The sequence below is a fragment of the Podarcis cretensis genome (assembly GCF_951804945.1).
Source record: "Podarcis cretensis genome assembly, chromosome: 17".
Classification (NCBI taxonomy): Eukaryota; Metazoa; Chordata; class Lepidosauria; order Squamata; family Lacertidae; genus Podarcis; species Podarcis cretensis.
This window is the reverse complement of record NC_137187.1, coordinates 23,874,205-23,891,652: the sequence shown is the minus strand read 5'-3', so window position 1 is coordinate 23,891,652 and position 17,448 is coordinate 23,874,205. Positions and strand designations below refer to the sequence as shown.

Genomic DNA, 17,448 nt, shown 5'->3' with positions numbered 1-17,448 from the left:
GCCATCTACTGGGCAACATGCTAACCAACAGAATGAAGAAAAGATTGAATGGACTTACTTTCAACTCATAACCAGAACTGCATTGATAAAGAACCATGTCTTTGTAACTGTATCTGTTGCCAATCATTATTCCATGTTCTGGAGCCTCAGGCTTTCCACAGGAAACAGGAGCACAGATCTCGCTTGAAAATAATGGCATCCAGTTACCGTTATTCTAAAAAGAGGGGGGAAAGTATCTCCATTGCTTGCTAAGCAACACAGAAGCAACAAATTTCTTTTTTCTTTTCACAAGTGCAAACAGCCTTGCAACCAATAACTTTGATATGCAGAGTTTAAGAAATGACTGGACGGAAGAATTGAGACGTTCACTATTACCTAGACCAGGGTTTCCCAAACTTGGGTCTCTAGCTGTTTTTGGACTACAACTCCCATCATCCCTAGCTAACAGGACCAGCGGTCAGGGATGATGGGCTTTTTAGAATAGTGTCAGGGGTATGGCATGTCCTGTGTTTTTCTGGATTGCAACTTGCACTTTTTGGAATTGAGAAAAGTCATAAGCAAAAGTTCTGACCATTAGCAGAAAGGTGTTTATTCACGCAGAAAGCATTATTTGGATCAAGAAATGTTGAGCAGACATTATTTAGCAGCATCAATTTCTTCCAAATTGCTAAATAGCATTTTTTATTCTAAATATTCCAAATTTTGTAGACATAAACTGTTCCATGACAAATTACAACGATGCAACCATTGCTTGCTAATCAAGCCGTTTAACGGTTTCCAGGAACTATATAAATTGAAATGTATCTAGAAAAACAAAAGGATAAAACTCCACTACCTAATAGGAGCAGGTCCACACTTCTCTAAGGAGGATAATTTGACACAATTCTCATATGTCAAGTTTTATTGAGGTGGCATGGAATGTCTGGCCTTTCAAATAACAGAATTAACTTCCTCTAAATTTAAAACTAAGGGTGCAATACTAATATACACACTTCCCTAATAGACACAAGTCCCATTCATTGCACTGGGAATTACTTCCGAGTAGGCATGCATAGGATTGAGCTGCCAGTCTGGAATGGTGCTGTTATAAAAAGGTTACAAGGGAGGATTATTTTCAGATCAATATTTTTTAAAACAGCAATGCAGTTTGGTTTTCAGTTAGCAGAATAAAAGCATGGTGTATTACCATAACATTATTATTAATTTTTTGCTCTCCGGGAATGACTTCAGTAGGCACAGATATATAGCTATTAAGACAAGGATTAAAACAGAGCAAAAGTGAGATAAACCTTTACCTGGCATGTGGAAGTGTTTGCTCCAATCAGAATATAGCCTTCTTGGCATGACAGGGTAATGCTCTGGTTCACAGTGAACTCATCACCAGAAATAATTACATTGGTTATATTTGTTGGCAGGGAGCATTTTCTGGGGCAACAGGAAATACTATTAGGGGACCAGTGCCCATCTTCCTGACAGGTACAGGTATCCATTTCTGTCTCCATCACATAACCCTCCAGACATCTGCAACATGTAAGTCACACTGGGGTCACCGGCAATAGGGACATATTGCATGCTCTGAACTGCTGAATTAAATCCTAAGGTACATATGTTAGCTGTCTGTGATAAAATAAGATGCCTTACACGAGACTTGAAGATAAAGATTTACTTGTCAGGTTGGCAACAGTTGAACAACAAATATTATTCGCATACCTATTAATGAACACAATGCATTTCACTCCCTTGAGCCCAAGAGAGGGTTTAATCCGTTTTTGTTTTCAAAGTTCCTTCATAGCAGTGCACAAGTTATTAATCCATAGCTTGCCCGCCTTCACAAACTTCTCCAGACAGTACCTGCATGAAGCCACCTTCTCAAATAATCAACTAACTGTCACCTCCTTTCCCCAATACCCTTTATTCTTTGTGAAATAAATTTACAATGCAAACACAAAACAAGCATCTGTTGGGGATGTCTGGGTCTGATGACTTAACAAATCCTACTTCTTGTAAGGGGAGAAAGGAGGCTTGCCATAAAACAACCCGAGCAGGGTTTAAGGAGATGAAGAGGTGCTTCAGAGAGCAGTTTGCAAGCCGTTCTCTGAAGTGCCTCCTCATCTCCATTAAACAGTGGTGTTAAAACCCATTAAAAGGTGCACTGAGCTGTGATAGGGAGGAGCTTAAGGTTAGTTGGGAGTGGAATGGGAGATTGGAGTGAGCTGTGAGGGGATGGGTGAGGGTTTTGGTCAGGTATAAAGGGAGATTGGCTAGGTATGGGGGAAGCAGGGTTAGCAGGTAGGCAGAGCAAACAGGAATGGCAACCTAAAGTTATGTATGTATGTATGTATATATGTATGTATGTATGTATGTATGTATACATACTTATACATACATTCTAAGGCAGACTAGGGCTGGTAAATACAGTGGTACCTTGGTTTAAGAACAGCTTAGTTTATGAACAACTTGGATTAAGAATGCTGCAAACCCGGAAGTAGGTGTTTTGGTTTGTGAACTTTGCCTTGGAAGCAGGACATGTTCTGCTTCCTGCTGAGTGTGTTTCATTTGTAAATTGAGTCCCCCACTGCTATGGGAAAGCACGCCTTGGTTTAAGAACGCTTTGGTTTAAGAGCAGACTTCCGAAATGCATTAAGTTCATAAACCAAGGTACCACTGTATATATCGTCCAAAGCCAGTTGGAAGTCCATATTGTGATATCGGTTTCATAATTTTTGACCTGGCAACATATCACCAATTGTGTTTGTGTGCTATGCAAAAACAATGATTGTGGGGGAAACAGTGAAGCCAGCCAAGGCTTCTCTCTGTTTCTGTAGTCCCTGTAAACTCTGCCGGTTCACCTCTCCCCTCTCCCCTCTCAAAAGAGCAGGCTCTGGCCAAAACCACGATGTCGGAAAAACCACGAAGCCAACCAGTGACTCTCCATATTTCCCTCCTTATTTCAGACATCATGATTTATTGGTATGTCGTGATGCTGGAAACCAGGTATCGCCCAGACCTAATACTCTTTGGCATGTGAACTCTTCTTACCTGTACTGGACTTTGCTCCCATAGGCTTGCGACTCTCCAACGGCAACTGCGTGAAGGACAGAAGGTGGTGGCCCACAACTCAGTAAGGTGCAACTTGGATACGGCTTGCTCCAGGCTCCTGTTTCCGTGCACGTCAATTCCGATCTCCCTTGCATCACGTAGCCCAGTTCGCAATTATAAACAATGGCGTTTTGGTCTACAGAGCTGCTCCCGTTGATGAATGCGTTGGGGATTGTTGGTGGGGGACCACATGAGATCTGCCCGCAGTGCGGAAAGCCAGAACTCCATCTGCCGGCAGCTTCGCACGTGATTTCTGTGGGTCCTAGCAGCTTGAAACCTTCCAGGCACTGAAACTCTACCCTCTTGCCGCAGCTGAAATGGTTGCCTACAACTGCGCCGTTCTGAATCATGGGCACAGGGCATTCGCAAGGCACGCAAGAGGGGGCTGTTCCATTCCACATCCCATTAGACATACACTGCCTCACTGGGTTCCCCTGTAACTCATAGCCAGGAAAGCAGATGTACTTTATATATTTCGCATAAGTGAAGACCGAGCCGTTCAGAAAGCCGTGAGAGATGTCTTCAGGAGGCCCACAGCTGACAGACTCACAGAAAGGAGACTCTCTATCCCAGTTACCGTCAGCCTGACAGATACGTACGGATGCACCACGCAATACATACCCTTCGTCACAGCGATGCTCAATTCTCTTCCCAAAGCCAAATTCTGACCCACTAGTCTGCCCGTGACGAAGCGCCGGTGGTTCGGTGCATTGGATCACCCTGCAAAGTGGAGATCTTCCACTCCATCGTCCGTCTGCAAGGCAGACTCTCCTCTGGTCCCCTTCCAGGACGAAACCTTCTTTGCAGCTGTACTCGATATGTTTTTGGAACGTATATTCCTCTCCTAGCACTTGGCCGTTCTCTAGATTAGGGATTTGGCCGCAGGAAATGGGAAGGCAGATCGGCTCATCCCCATCCCAATTCTGATCGGCCTGGCACGTTCTCTTACTTGGACCATTTAACTGGAACCCAGGGTCGCACTCATAGTGGACCACGCTCCCGTAAGTGCGACCTTCCCCTCTTATTGTGCCATTCATGGGCCTGCTAATCCCCGTGCATGATGCTACTTTGCAAGTCGGGGCTTCGTCACTCCACTGCCCATTGGGCAGACAAAGCCTCGTTTCTGAGCCCATCAGCTTATACCCTGGTTTGCAGGTATACTTCACTGAACTACCAAGCGTGTTCTCTGTAAAATTCGCAAAGCCGTTTTCCGGGTGCGGCAGCAATTCGCACCGGCTGGAGATGCAGACAGGGGCACTGCCATTCCACATGCCATCCTCTTGGCAAACCAGCTTGGCATTCCCTAAGAGTTCGTAGCCAGGGTAGCAGCTATACAACACCATAGTCCCATATAAGTATCCTGACAACGGCAGCGTGTTAATGGCCTTTGAATAACTTTGCATGTCTTTCTGGTTATCAAGTATTAGGGAGTAAAAAGGTGGGCTGGCAGTAGGGAACCCCTCTTCAAACCCTCCTCCGTGGTCAAAAAGCTTTTCATTGCTGCTAATTGTTATATACCCCCCGAAATCTATGTGGGGAGGAAGGCCACAATCAGTTGGCAGGCATACTGGGCTAACACTAGACCAACCAGACTCTTCACAAGTCTGCATGGCAAGACCTGAGAGCTGAAATCCTGGCATACAGCTGTATATCACCATAGCGCCATAGCTGTAATCTGCACCTTCGACGAAGCCGTTCTCAATGGGCTGTGGAGGATCGCAGTTGATAGCTCTGCAAGAGGGAATTTCTGCATCCCACTCCCTTGTCTCCAGGCAGCTCAGGACACTTTCCCCTTCGAGTTGGAATCCTCTGTCACATGAGTAGGTAACTGTCTGCCTGTAGTGCAGGTCAATGTACGAATATCGGCCATTCTGAATCTCCCTGGGCTTGGAACACTCAATGGGCTTGCAAGTTGGTTTCCTTCCAAGCCAGTGGCCATCCTCCCCGCAAAGTATGGTCATGTTCCCCACTAGTTCAAAGCCCGGTTTGCAATTATACAGGGCGGTGCTGAGGTAGGTAAGGCCTTGGACGTCTACAATGCCGTTCTGAACTTCCGCCGGCTGTGGGCACTCCACCGGAATGCATTCCGGCAGCGGGGTGCTCCATGTACCGTCGGCTTGGCAGCTGATGGTCGAAACACCTTTCAGCAAAAACCCATCCATGCACGTGTAGCTCACGGTGCTGCCAAAATGAAGGGAAGACACCACGGAGTCCGAAAAGGGGATATAAGGCGCCCGAGGGCACAGTACGGCTTGGCAGACAGGGAAAGAATCGTTCCACTGTTGTGATGTCAAACATTTCAATACGGAGGCACCGTGCAAAGCGAAGCCCTCTTTGCAGGAAAAGTGCACCACGCCTACTTGGTCAGCCATCTCCTTCATGACCAGCTGATTCTCAATTAGCGGTGGCTCGGAGCACTTTGCCGGGACGCATTTGGGGTTTTGTTTTCGGTTCCACACCCCAGAGTTCTGACAAGTCCAGGAGGCATCTCCTATCAGCTCGTAGCCTTCGTCGCAGAAGAACCTGACTTTTGCTCCCACTTCAAAACTTTCTCCCTTGCTGAAGCCGTGCCGGAGAGAAGGTGGTTTTGCGCAAGTGACAAGGGTGCAGGAAGGAAGGGTTTCACTCTGCCACTGGCGGTTAGCTTGGCAAGTGAATGTTGCACTTCCATTCAGCTGATAACCAGCATTGCACCGAAATCTGACTTCGCTCCCAAAGGAACGCCCTGTTGCAACCTGTAAAATGGACCAGAACAAACTTTAGGGCTTATAAAACGTCACACACCTAGCAGATAAACACTGACTTCTGACAGTTCATAAATGTTAAGGCTTTGATTCCAAGACCAACTGATACCATTCCCACTCCCCCGCACTTAAAGAGTTAAAGATTCTCACAAATTCCAGTCTTTCTCTATGCAACTGAGGTGGGGCAGTAGCTGTGAGGCCAGTTTCATAGGACCAGATGAAACAAAAACTCCAAAATTTAATGTTGAAAGACATTATTATCAACAAAACACAAACTCAAGGTGAAATAAATGTGCCTGTACACCTGAACAGGTTTTGGTACCCCTTTTGGCATTTTTATGGATGATGAATGGGGAAAAAGTGATATTGGATACATCTTTTGGTTATCCCTACAAATCTGCCCACCATCTGTACAGAAAAAAAATACCAGAAAACTCAGCCAGCGAAATGTTTTCTGGTTTTCTTAGTGTCCTGTTTAAAAGCACTGCACTTACCGGATTAAGTTGCACAGATCTGATTTTTAGAAGTCTGATTCAGAAACTGATGCATTTCCATAACTACCTTAAACAAAAACTCTGCTTTTAATTATTTTTTCACGTTCATTGGCCTGGACTTTTAAGCTACTGAACCTTCCAGTTGCTAATGCTGTCTATGCTCAAGGCCTTAGCAGTACCTCAATAACTCCATTTGCAAGTTTGGGTGGTTCTCCACAGGACACTGGGTGACAGGTGGGCATAGCAGCGCTCCATGTTCCAGTTGCCTCGCATGTCCTCTTCTTCTCTCCTTTGATATAGTACCCTTTAGTGCAGCTGTAAGCCACGATGGCCCCAAAACTGTAATTTGTGCCGATTGCATAACCGTTTTTAATGCCTGCTGGTTCTCCGCAGCGAACAGGAATGCACTGGATAGTCAACGGAGAAGGGCTCCATTGCCCTCCCCGAACACATTCAATCTTAGCAGATGTGTTTAAGACAAAGCCCTCTGTGCACTTGAAGCTCACAATGGACCCGGCTGCAAATTTGGCCTTGTTTGACGATTCCAAGATGCTGTAGGGTGCAGGCAGCGGTCTCTCGCAGAAGTCAGCGATACATTCCGGAACGTCTTTGTCATCCGGCGGCACCCACTTTCCCTGGGCATTGCACAGCAACTGGGCATTGCCAGCTAAACTGTACCCATCAGTGCAGTAGTAGATCGCTATATCGCCGAAGAGACGATGGCCGCTTTCGGGAGAGGCATGTTCCACAGGCGGAGGCTCATCACATGAAACGGCCACACATTGCTGGTGATTCAGGTCCCATTTGCCGCTTGCCAAGCATTCCACAGTTTCAGTGCCAATTAATGTGTAGCTGTGGAATGGAAAGGAAAAGCAACATTAGACTCATAATAGAACGGACTTCTAACGTCATACAGCAATACCTTGGTTCTTGAATGGCTTGGCTCCTGAACAAATCGGCTTCTGAATGCTGCAAACCCAGAAGTAAGTGTTCCGGTTTGCGAACATTTTTCGGTAGCCGAACGTCCGACGTGGCTTCTGCTTGGGTGCAGGAAGCTCCTGCAGCCAATAGGAAGCCGCGCCTTGGTTTTCGAACGGTTTCGGGAGTTGAACAGACTCCCGGAATGGATTAAGTTTGAGAACCAAGGTACCACTGTAAAAGTTTTGAAATGTACTTAATTTTTTTTTGGGGGGGGTTAAGTTGCCATGGGAAAGTTTTATTTTCAGAAAGAACAGGTATAAATGATTAAAATGAATTAGAATATACCTTTTCTGTAAACCTTGGAAACTAGTAGAGGAGTAAATCAATGTCAAATTCCACTGATTTCAACAGGAGAGTTATTTTAAATTGCCGGACCTTAAAAGTGTTCAACTTTGGAGCCGCAGATAAAAACAAGTCACAGCTATGAAAGTGTTTTGGCAAGCCTGCAATTATTTCTTTCCTAGATATATTTTCTTGGATGCAATTCACTGGCGGTGCTGGGGCTCTTCCTACTGATGGGTGCAATCTTTTGCCCCCCTATCAAGTAATTATGACACTGCTAGCTCTAAAACAAATAATTCAGGGAGCTTTGAGCAAAAGGTTCCATTGAGCTAACACATCTTCGAGACCAAAAGGTGGATAATCTTTTTCAGCCCAAATATTCCTTTCTGGGCAAGCATCCAGGATCCACTTGCCAGTGTTACGGGGGCAGAGGCTGAGGTGGACAGAGCAATGGATATAAATCTTCCCTTTGCACAGCAGGCAATTTTCTACACACTCTCACACTTCCCTCTCTATCCAGACAAGCATCAGAGTTGAAGGACACTTCTCAGCCAGGCAAGCACATTTGGGGTGCAAAGCTTTGGAGCTGTGTGATGTATTGATAAATGGCTTTCAGTTTGCAATACTGGTTTCAGACAATTTGAGCTGGAAATACATTGCGATGGCTGGGGAGCTGCAATGCATTTGCAATCGCAATTTGCCTGCAGATCAGCAATGGTGCAGGCAGGCAGAGCCTGAAAACATTCCAGATGAACCTCTTCTTGGGCTCCATCTGCTTGCCTGCCTGCACCTTTGAGGAAACCCCCCTGCCCCCCCCCACCCGGCTCAAGCTGAACAGTTGAAAGAAGCCTTGGTGCCCACTCTGGCTCACATGAGCCAAAGCGGTATCAGGGCTTTGCAGGGATGGGCGGATATACCTCAGCGATATCCCTTGGCTGCTCCTTCCTCCCCTAAGGTGGGGAGGAAATGTCATTGAAATGCTACTCTGTATTGATCCAGAGTAGATTCCAATGTATAGTTAGAGTAACAACTTAAACACGTTGCAGGATCCCCAAAAAGTAGACCAGAGGCTCTGAGACCCCACAGCTAATTCTCCCCTGGTCTCCTCACTGGCCCAAGTAGGACCAATTCAGCCAGCTAGCCCTGGGGATTATCTAATCTTTATTTCCCCTAAATTGATTTTTGAATTTTATTGTTATTCATGTTTTTATACTGTATTCTATGCTGCTTTTACAATTAAGTGTTTTATATTTGTTGTTAGCTGCCCTGAGCCCGGTTTTTGAACTGGGAAGGGCGGGGTATAAATAAAATTATTATTATTATTATTATTATTATTATTATTATTATTATTATTATTATTATATTTCATCCAGCAGAGCCTTACTGCTACTGAAGGCAAATGAGCATAATAGCCAAAAATCCAATACATTCAGGATTGGCGCTGTCCATAAGAAATCCAGTTGCAGCAGACTTAACTTAAACTTACAATAACTTATAATAAGTTTAAACCTTAACACTAAGCATACTACGTACAGAACACCACACCAGAAGGAAAAGAGAGAGAAAGTGAAAGTGAAACCCAGGCTCCTTCTGGCCTTATTTTATAGTCAGCATGACCTTGACTGAAAGAGAGACCTTGACTGTAAGAGAACCAGTTTAAGTCAGCTGTACTCAGCTTCTCTGAAGGAATAACCCAAACATCACGAACCTTCTGCTTGTTTCTTTCACACACAGAAGCTTCCAGAACCCTCTTGAATTAATGAGAATAGGAAAGATCGCTACACATCAGATCAACACTTTGTGTACTAAGAAATGCAAGCAGCTGAGATACATTCCAGAGCCAGACAACGTGATATATCAGTATATTGCGGTATTTAGCCGCTATGTATCACGATGCTGAAAACCAGGTATCTCCCAGCCCTACAAAGCACCCCATGCTGGGTGCGGCCTGCAAAGAATTCTGAAGGCCAGATAGCGCAGTACGACAACGTTTAAGAGTTCCAATCTGATTGAGCTCCTTTACATACCCTTCCTTACACATATAAGTGACGGTGCTTCCGAAAGTGTAGTTGCTCCCAGTAACCGCGGCATCTTTTATGACAGGAGGGAGACCGCAAGAAACTGTTTTGCACTCAGGAGGGAGGCTGCTCCAGCCGCCCGAATCTCCGCACACGAGTACGGAAGGTCCTTGCAGGCTACGAAACCAACGGAAATGGGGAAATCGTGAGAGGTGCGCATGAAAGCACAAGCGTCCGTTACCATGTCTTTCCTTGAACATGTTGAACTTTAATCAACCATCCATTTGAGAGCACAGGGTTAAAGCAAAAGCTGTAAAGCCCCCCCCCCCCGGGTATAAAGTTGCCAAATGCAAAATCCTAAAGAAACTGACACCTTATATTTGTGCAAAGCGTGTTCTCCTTCATGGAGAGCACGTGTTGCGGTGGGGGCCGCCAGGACACTCCAAAGTTGGGGGGCGGGCTAATTGATCGTTGGCCACTGATGCGATTGGGGTTTCCTTTGTTGTTGGGAAGAAGTTAATGTTGCCATTTATTGATTGATAGTAATAAAGCATAGCATGTAGCCATAAATCTCATCACTTCTGCTGCTTTGATTCTCTGCTGAATAGGGGAACGTGCCTTGGAGCCTTATCAAAGGCTCAGGTGGTTAAACACGTCGGGAGGAGAGTAACCGAAGGACTCGGGGGAAGAAAATGAGCTTTATCAGCTTGGCCAAGAGGAGATCCCGACACAAATCTCTATAACATCCGAGCTCCTGTCAGCCACCATATTTAACTCTGAATTCTAGTGTTTCAGAGTTTTCAACAGGTTTTTTTTTAAAAAAAGAAATATTAATTATGAAGCAATAAAGTCTTTAGTGGGTGTCAAGTTGTAAATATGAACCTTTTGATCATAGGATAATTTGCAGATTCTGCCTAACGAAGCTTTTTAACATGCTTGCTTAAAGACTGGTGCTCAGAAGAATGAGCTGGGTGTTAGGAAGATGACTAATTCTACATGACTTTTCCATGAGCATCACCAATTTACATGTGAAGATATTAGAAGATTAAAGAAAATGCCAGATGAATCATTTTGCATATGCTCCATTCAAAGTGCTCCTCCTTCATTTCTACATTTTTATAAAAATTTTAAAAATGCGCATAAAATGCTAAGTGCATCTTGGTTTCTTGATTACCTGTAACCTGTGTCGCAGGTGTACGATACATTAGAAAGGTATGTCACGCCACTCATTAGATATTTTCCATTGCTTATTTCCTTTGGGAGGGGACACTTCACTAATTCACAAAATACGGAAGAATGATTCCATGTGCCACTTGCAAGGCACACCGATTCCTCATTGCCTACTAGACTGTATCCTTTATTGCACCTGTATTGAGACAAGAAAGAAAGTTAAAAATAGGTACAAGAGCATTGCACTTTCCCTGCATCTCTGTTAGTGCCAACGGTCTTAGTTTTTTCCCCCTACTGAAAAACTATGGGTGGAATCAAACGGTCCTTAAGCATTCAGCAGATGCTCAATATGTTCAATTCTTGCTGCACTGTGGTTATAACTACTGCTCAAAGGATGCTCTCACTGGCGGAAGAGTGGAGGAGCCAACTTTTGCCAATTTCCCTGGCAGTTACTTGTATTTTTTGGGAATCTGCTCCTTAGGATTGGGGAAACCTTCAGAAAAGTATGGGGTGGTGTTTGGGGGAGGGGGGGACCAGCAAATTGAAAAACATCACATCCGCCAGTGAGAGCCTTCCACAGATAGAAGGAGTTCTTCTTTTGGGGAGAGTGAATACTGTGTCGAGTTCAGTGATCTCTAACTAAGGTAAAAAGGTAAAAGACCCCTGGGAGGTTGAGTCTAGTCAAAGGACAACTATGGGGTTGTGGCGCTCATCTCGCTTTCAGGCCGAGGGAGCCGGCGTTTGTCCACAGACAGCTTTCCAGGTCATGTGGCCAGCAGGACTAAACCACTTCTGGAGCAATGGAACACCGTGACGGAAACCAAAGCAGCGCACGGAAACTCTGTTTACCTTCCCACTACAGCAGTACCTATTTATCTACTTGCACTTTGATGTGCTTTTGAACTGCTAGGTTGGCAGGAGCTGGGACAGAGCAACGGGAGCTCACCCCGTCACTGGGATTTGAACCGCCGACCTTCTGATCGGCAAGCCCAAGAGGCTCAGTGGTTTAGATCACAGCGCCACCCGCATCCCTGGTCTGTAACTACTCTTTATGGATGAAGTTGAGGACGACACGACTTTCCTCCTTCCCCAGACTTCCAAGGGGTTGCAGAGCAAACCAAGAATTACATATTTCCATTGGCTACTGATGAAATAAAATTAGATTTCTTATAGCACTCTTGTCATTATCCTTAGCTGTCTGGTTAGAACCTTAAGTGAGAAGCAGGCTGGGCAGATGTTATAGTCTGGAACTGTAGATAAAATTCATAGAAAAACTGAAAATATTATCAATATTTAACTAGTTACCACCATACCTTAATATTTCAAATTGCCTAAGTTAGACTTCATCTCATTATTTAACACTTGCAAAGATTTAATCAAAGCCCGTCAGTGTTTCTAATATAAGGAAAATAAGAAAGAGAGGTTTTATAATTATGCAGAAAACATACTTATTTAATGAACCAGAAAAGGAAATGGAGGGAAGTCAGGAGGTTAAAGAGAACCTCCAAAATATGTTTATATATACTGAAAATGTGTCATGATTAAGGTTTATTTATATTCTCATTTTTATTTTTTGTTTTCTTTTTCTTTTCTTTCTTTCCAGATTTGTATTATCTCTATGGAGAATCCTTGGTGAAGTTAAAATTGTAAAATCAATGAAAATAATTTAATAAAAAAGAAAAAAAAAGGAAAAGGAAAGAAAATATGAAAATAAGTGCAGTCGTACCTCGACTCCCGAACGCCTTGGGAGTTGGACGTTCTGTCTCCCGAACGATCGAAAACCAGAATTGAGTGTTCAGTTTTCAAACATTCTTTTGGAAGTCAAATGTCCTGCGCAGCTTCCGCTGCTTCCTGCAGCCAATCAGAAGCTGCGCTTTGGTTTCCGAACGTTTCAGAAGTCGAACGGACTTCCAGAACGGATTCCGTTTGTTTTCCGAGGTACGACTGTATCTGATTATGCTCTTTGGAATTCCTAGCTGTAGCTTTAGCTGCCAAACTATTTATCGTACATAGTGCATACAACTGAAAATATAATGTATGCATTGCATAATCATATGTAGGGCATATAATTTAAAACATGATTGCAATATTCTGCATCTTTTTTGTGCCAACAAATCTTTTATTATAAGAAGCAGTAAAATGCAACATATTTTTATTTCAGTGGTGCCTGTCATTTATGAATAGTTTCAAGGTAGAGAGCATGGAAGTTGTAAATATGTCATAATTATTGATAACTATATGCACGGCATCACTGAGTAGTCATTTACAAAACCTCAATGGACCCTATATGAACAGCAAATATATAATAATAATAATAATAATAATAAGAATAATAATTCAACAAAAAGTTCTCCCAAACACAGAACTTATGAAATAAGTTACTACACATTTAGGACCAGATTTATTTGATGTGCAGTCCTCCTACCTGTAGATTATTTTGCTACCATATGTAAAATTTGAGCCATCGACAGCACCATTTTCTGGAACAACGGGGACACCACAGGAAACAGCTTTTAAAAAATCAAATAAAAAACACACAATCTTATTAACATAATTTAACTCAGTTGGGCTTACTAATGAGTAGAGATTTGTAAAATTGTATTGTTAGTTGTGTGAACATGGGGTAGTTCAGATCAAAATCTAGTAAGCCTCTCTTTTTCTTTCTTCTGGGATACTATGAGCTCTCACACAGGGGCACAGAGATTCAGCAAGGAACAGAAAGCCTTGGGTGTTGGGCAGCGATACAGAATAAATAAATAATCCAGATCACTTCTGGATCCTGTCACTAAGCTCTGCAAAGAAGCTGCAAAAGAGATATTTACTGTACCTCATGGCCTCTCAGGTCACATATACAATTCAAACTGTTATTAAACACACACAAAATAATCCTAGGAATTGTAGCTTGAGGAATGTGGTGACAATTCACTGGTCACAGAACCATGGGTTCCCAGGATTCCTTTGTGAGAGGGAATGACTCTTCAGTCTGCTTAAGTCTGAGCCTCTGTGCTATTTTTCTAGGAAAAGAGGTCCCAGAACTCACCATGAACACCTCCCTTGTTCTCTTATAATGGCAATGGTGCCACTTGAGAGGTGCTGGAACTGAGTTCCGTCTGGAAAAAAAGCCCTGGATGTTGCTGTGTTCTTAATATTCTACAGTATTAAGTACAGTGGTACCTCAGGTTACATACGCTTCAGGTTTCATATGCTTCAGGTTACAGACTCCGCTAACCCAGAAATATTACCTCAGGTTAAGAACTTTGCTTCAGGCTGAGAACAGAAATCGTGTTCCAGCGGCGCAGTGGCAGCAGGAGGCCCCATTAGCTAAAGTGGTGCTTCAGGTTAAGAACAGTTTCAGGTTAAGTACGGACCTCCAGAATGAATTAAGTACTTAACCTGAGGTACCACTGTATTTACTTAGATATTTAACTGGCCCTTCATCCTGAGATCTCAAGGCAGATTACAGATCAATTAAAATACCAGCAACCTAAGAAACAGACAGAGCAGATAAAACATACCTAAATCAATGGTAGCTCAATCACAATGTATCTTATTGGAGGTAACCCAACTCAACTCTTTACAACAGCAGAAACTAATGCTAGAATGCTAGAAACTTGAGGACGCCCAGGCCAACAGCGAGATCTTAACCTGGTGCCAAAATGGACTGAAGCCCGGTGTACTATATGGGAGAGGGCAAACCATAACGGATTACTATATGGATATCATCTCAAGAGAGAACTCCTTCATCGTAGTTACGTCCTCAAGTGAGCAGCCCATATCAACTTATGGGGAAGGAGGTTTATGAACTGTCAAGTACATTCGTACCTTGGAAGTCGAATGGAATCCATTCTGGAAGTCCGTTCGACTTCCAAAACATTTGAAAACCAAAGTGCGGCTTCTGATTGGCTGCAGGAAACTCCTGCAGCCAATCGGAAGCCCCACTGGACGTTCGGCTTCCAAAAATAGTTTGCAAACTGGAACAGTCACTTCCGGGAGTGTTTGGGAGACAAAATGTTCGAGAACTAAGCTGTTCGATAAGCAAGGTATGACTGTAATAACCACTGGAGAACAGTTCAGAGAAAACCACTTTATGCAAACCACTCAGAGATTATCTTTTTGATCAAACAGTACATTAACTTTGCTCAATAAATAAATAAATAGCCAATTCCAGCCAACTAGGCATTCAAGTGCCTAACATTTCCTTTTAAAGTTTCGTGGTTCTATCCGTACTATCACAATAAGAATGCAGAATATACCTTCGCAGTGCGGTATCTGGTGGCTCCATTCCCCAGACTCTAAACATGTAACTTTGTTCATTCCCTTGAGCTGGTAGCCCGTGTCACACGAGAAACTGATTTTGCTACCAACACTGTAGCTGTCACCATGTGAATGGCCGTGTTCAGGGTCTCCTGGGTGTCTGCACCTCACTGGTTCTTTGGAATCAGATACAAGGTAAAACAGAGCTTACTGACATCAGGTGTGGCTCATGTGCTTAAAAATGAAAACAAATCATGCAACATTTCAGCAAGTGACTTGGGAGGGGGAAAGTAGGCCCAGTGCACAAGATCACGGGAATATACAAATACAGTGATACCTCGGGTTACATACGCTTCAGGTTACAGACTCCGCTAACCCAGAAATAGTACCTTGGGTTAAGAACTTTGCTTCAGGATGAGAACAGAAATTGTGTTCTGGCGCCGCGGCAGCAGCAGGAGGCCCCATTAGCTAAAGTGGTGCTTCAGGTTAAGAACGGACCTCTGGAACCAATTAAGTACTTAACCCAAGGTACCACTGTAGAGCACTTCAAAAACACTTTAATGAACATTTCCAATCACATTTATTTTATTTGCAGAGACTTCAATACTGCAGTTGGGCCACCTCTTCCACTGAGAGGAATCTGTTTCCTTTCCAGGTGCAACAATATTTCATATATTGTTTCATTTCCTTACACAGAGTGCAATATTGTCTACTGTACAATGTGCTGAAATGTGAATCTAGAAGCAAAAATTCTAGTCACAGATCAACACTTTTTGGCCATTAGGTCATGACTATAACTTGCGATCTACTTTTGCAACACAGTTGTACCTCGGCTCCTGAACGCATTGGGAGTCGAATGTTCTGGCTCCCGAACGATCAAAAACTGGAAGTGAGTGTTCCAGTTTTCGAACGTTCTTTGGGAAGCTAAACGTCTGACAGGGCTTTTGCGGCTTTCAATTGTCTGCAGCCAATGAGAAGCTGCGCTTTGGTTTTCGAATGTTTCAGAAGTTGAACGGACTTCCAGAATGGAATCCGTTCGATTTCCGAGGTATGACTGTATTTGATTATGCTCTTTGGAATTCCTAGCTGTAGCTTTAGCTGCCAAACCAAATTTTGCAGCTTCTGCTTGTAAAAAAAGGCTGTTTGCCCTTCTTGGGTGGGCAACTTCGCAGATGGGACCCTGGACTCCCCTGTGAACCGGCCTATTGCAGGCTGGATTGTCCTACTACACAGTTTTAAAGCAGTATGTGCTCCCTGGGAGAAAATGTCTCATGTCCTAGGTTTCAATTCAAATTCATATGAGTTTTGCCATTGGCTTTGAGAAGCAGGTATCTTGGGATCTTAGCGATGGATTTCGATAAGAAGCAAACTACAGCAAAAATACAATTCTGCGATGTTTACGGAATATAGACTGGGCAAGTCTCTCCTTTCAGAACCCACTACTTAACACTCCTTCCCCTGTACCTGCGCATTTCTTGCCATCTCCAGTGTAAGGGTGAATGCAGGCACATAAGTAGGAACCGTTTGTGTTACGGCAGGAGGCATGCGGGTCACAGTCTGAGCCAACAGCACATTCATCAACATCTACAAAACAGAAAGTGGGGTTTTTATGAATGAAATGCCTTTGGCGTCTTTCAGCTTTCATGCCCTAAGCTGTCTCTGCTTGTGATGTTTCTTAGCCATCCAAAGACAAGCCAAAGGTCTCTTGATCTTTTCCCATTCTCACTTGCTGCCACTTATGCCCGGGATTTCCTTCCCAGGACATCAAAAGTGGTGGAAGTTCCCTCTCCAAACCCCAACCCTTCCCTGCAACTCATCTCCACCTGAAATGACTGCATTTGCTCTTATTCCTCCTTTGTTATCTTAACCTCTCCCTCCAGCGTGGTGTAGTGGTTAAGAGCAGTGGACTCGTAATCTGGTGAACCGGGTTCGCTTCCCTGCTCCTCCACATGTAGCTGCTGGGTGACCTTGGGTCAGTCACACTTCTCTGAAGTCTCTCAGCCTCACTCACCTCACAGAGTGCTTGTTGTGGGAGAGGAAGGGAAAGGAGATTATTAGCCGCTTTGAGACTCCTTAAGGAGAGTGAAAGGCGGGATATCATATCCAAACTCTTCTTAACCTCCCCTGTGTTGTTTTTTCCCTTTCCTACCACCAACCTTGATTTAAATTTAGATTGCAAAGGATTGTTGACCTACCTATGTTACTATCCCAAATATCCTACTCACCAATGGTGCTAGATTAATTAAGGTAAAAAGGTAATGGACCCCTGGGCGATTAAGTCTAGTCAAAGGCGACTATGGGGTTGCGGCACCCATCTCGCTTTCAGGCCGAGGGAGGCGGCGTTTGTCCACAGACAGCTTTCAGGGGTATGTGGCCACCATAACTAAAACTGCTTCTGGTGCAATG

General features: G+C 44.0%; 1 protein-coding gene across 2 annotated transcripts in view; it reads right to left on the bottom strand.

Moving 5' to 3' along the window:
• Nucleotides 1–17,448, bottom strand: part of SVEP1 (sushi, von Willebrand factor type A, EGF and pentraxin domain containing 1) — a 134,382-nt gene that overhangs the window by 28,889 nt on the left and 88,045 nt on the right. Inside the window, exons 32-40 of one of the 2 annotated variants that reach the window (XR_013834308.1) lie at nucleotides 16,507–16,626; nucleotides 15,042–15,218; nucleotides 13,214–13,298; nucleotides 10,793–10,984; nucleotides 9,628–9,795; nucleotides 6,517–7,189; nucleotides 3,040–5,834; nucleotides 1,296–1,521; nucleotides 59–182 (exon numbers count right to left, since the gene is read on the bottom strand). Coding sequence is in view for 1 of the 2 variants with exons in the window: in XM_079959037.1 (XP_079815163.1) it covers nucleotides 59–214; nucleotides 1,296–1,521; nucleotides 3,040–5,834; nucleotides 6,517–7,189; nucleotides 9,628–9,795; nucleotides 10,793–10,984; nucleotides 13,214–13,298; nucleotides 15,042–15,218; nucleotides 16,507–16,626 (4,592 nt within the window). In the remaining variant the exon portion in view is untranslated. Of the gene's footprint in view, nucleotides 1–58; nucleotides 215–1,295; nucleotides 1,522–3,039; nucleotides 5,835–6,516; nucleotides 7,190–9,627; nucleotides 9,796–10,792; nucleotides 10,985–13,213; nucleotides 13,299–15,041; nucleotides 15,219–16,506; nucleotides 16,627–17,448 lie in introns of both variants that reach the window. The other variant, XM_079959037.1, reaches the window with a different exon arrangement.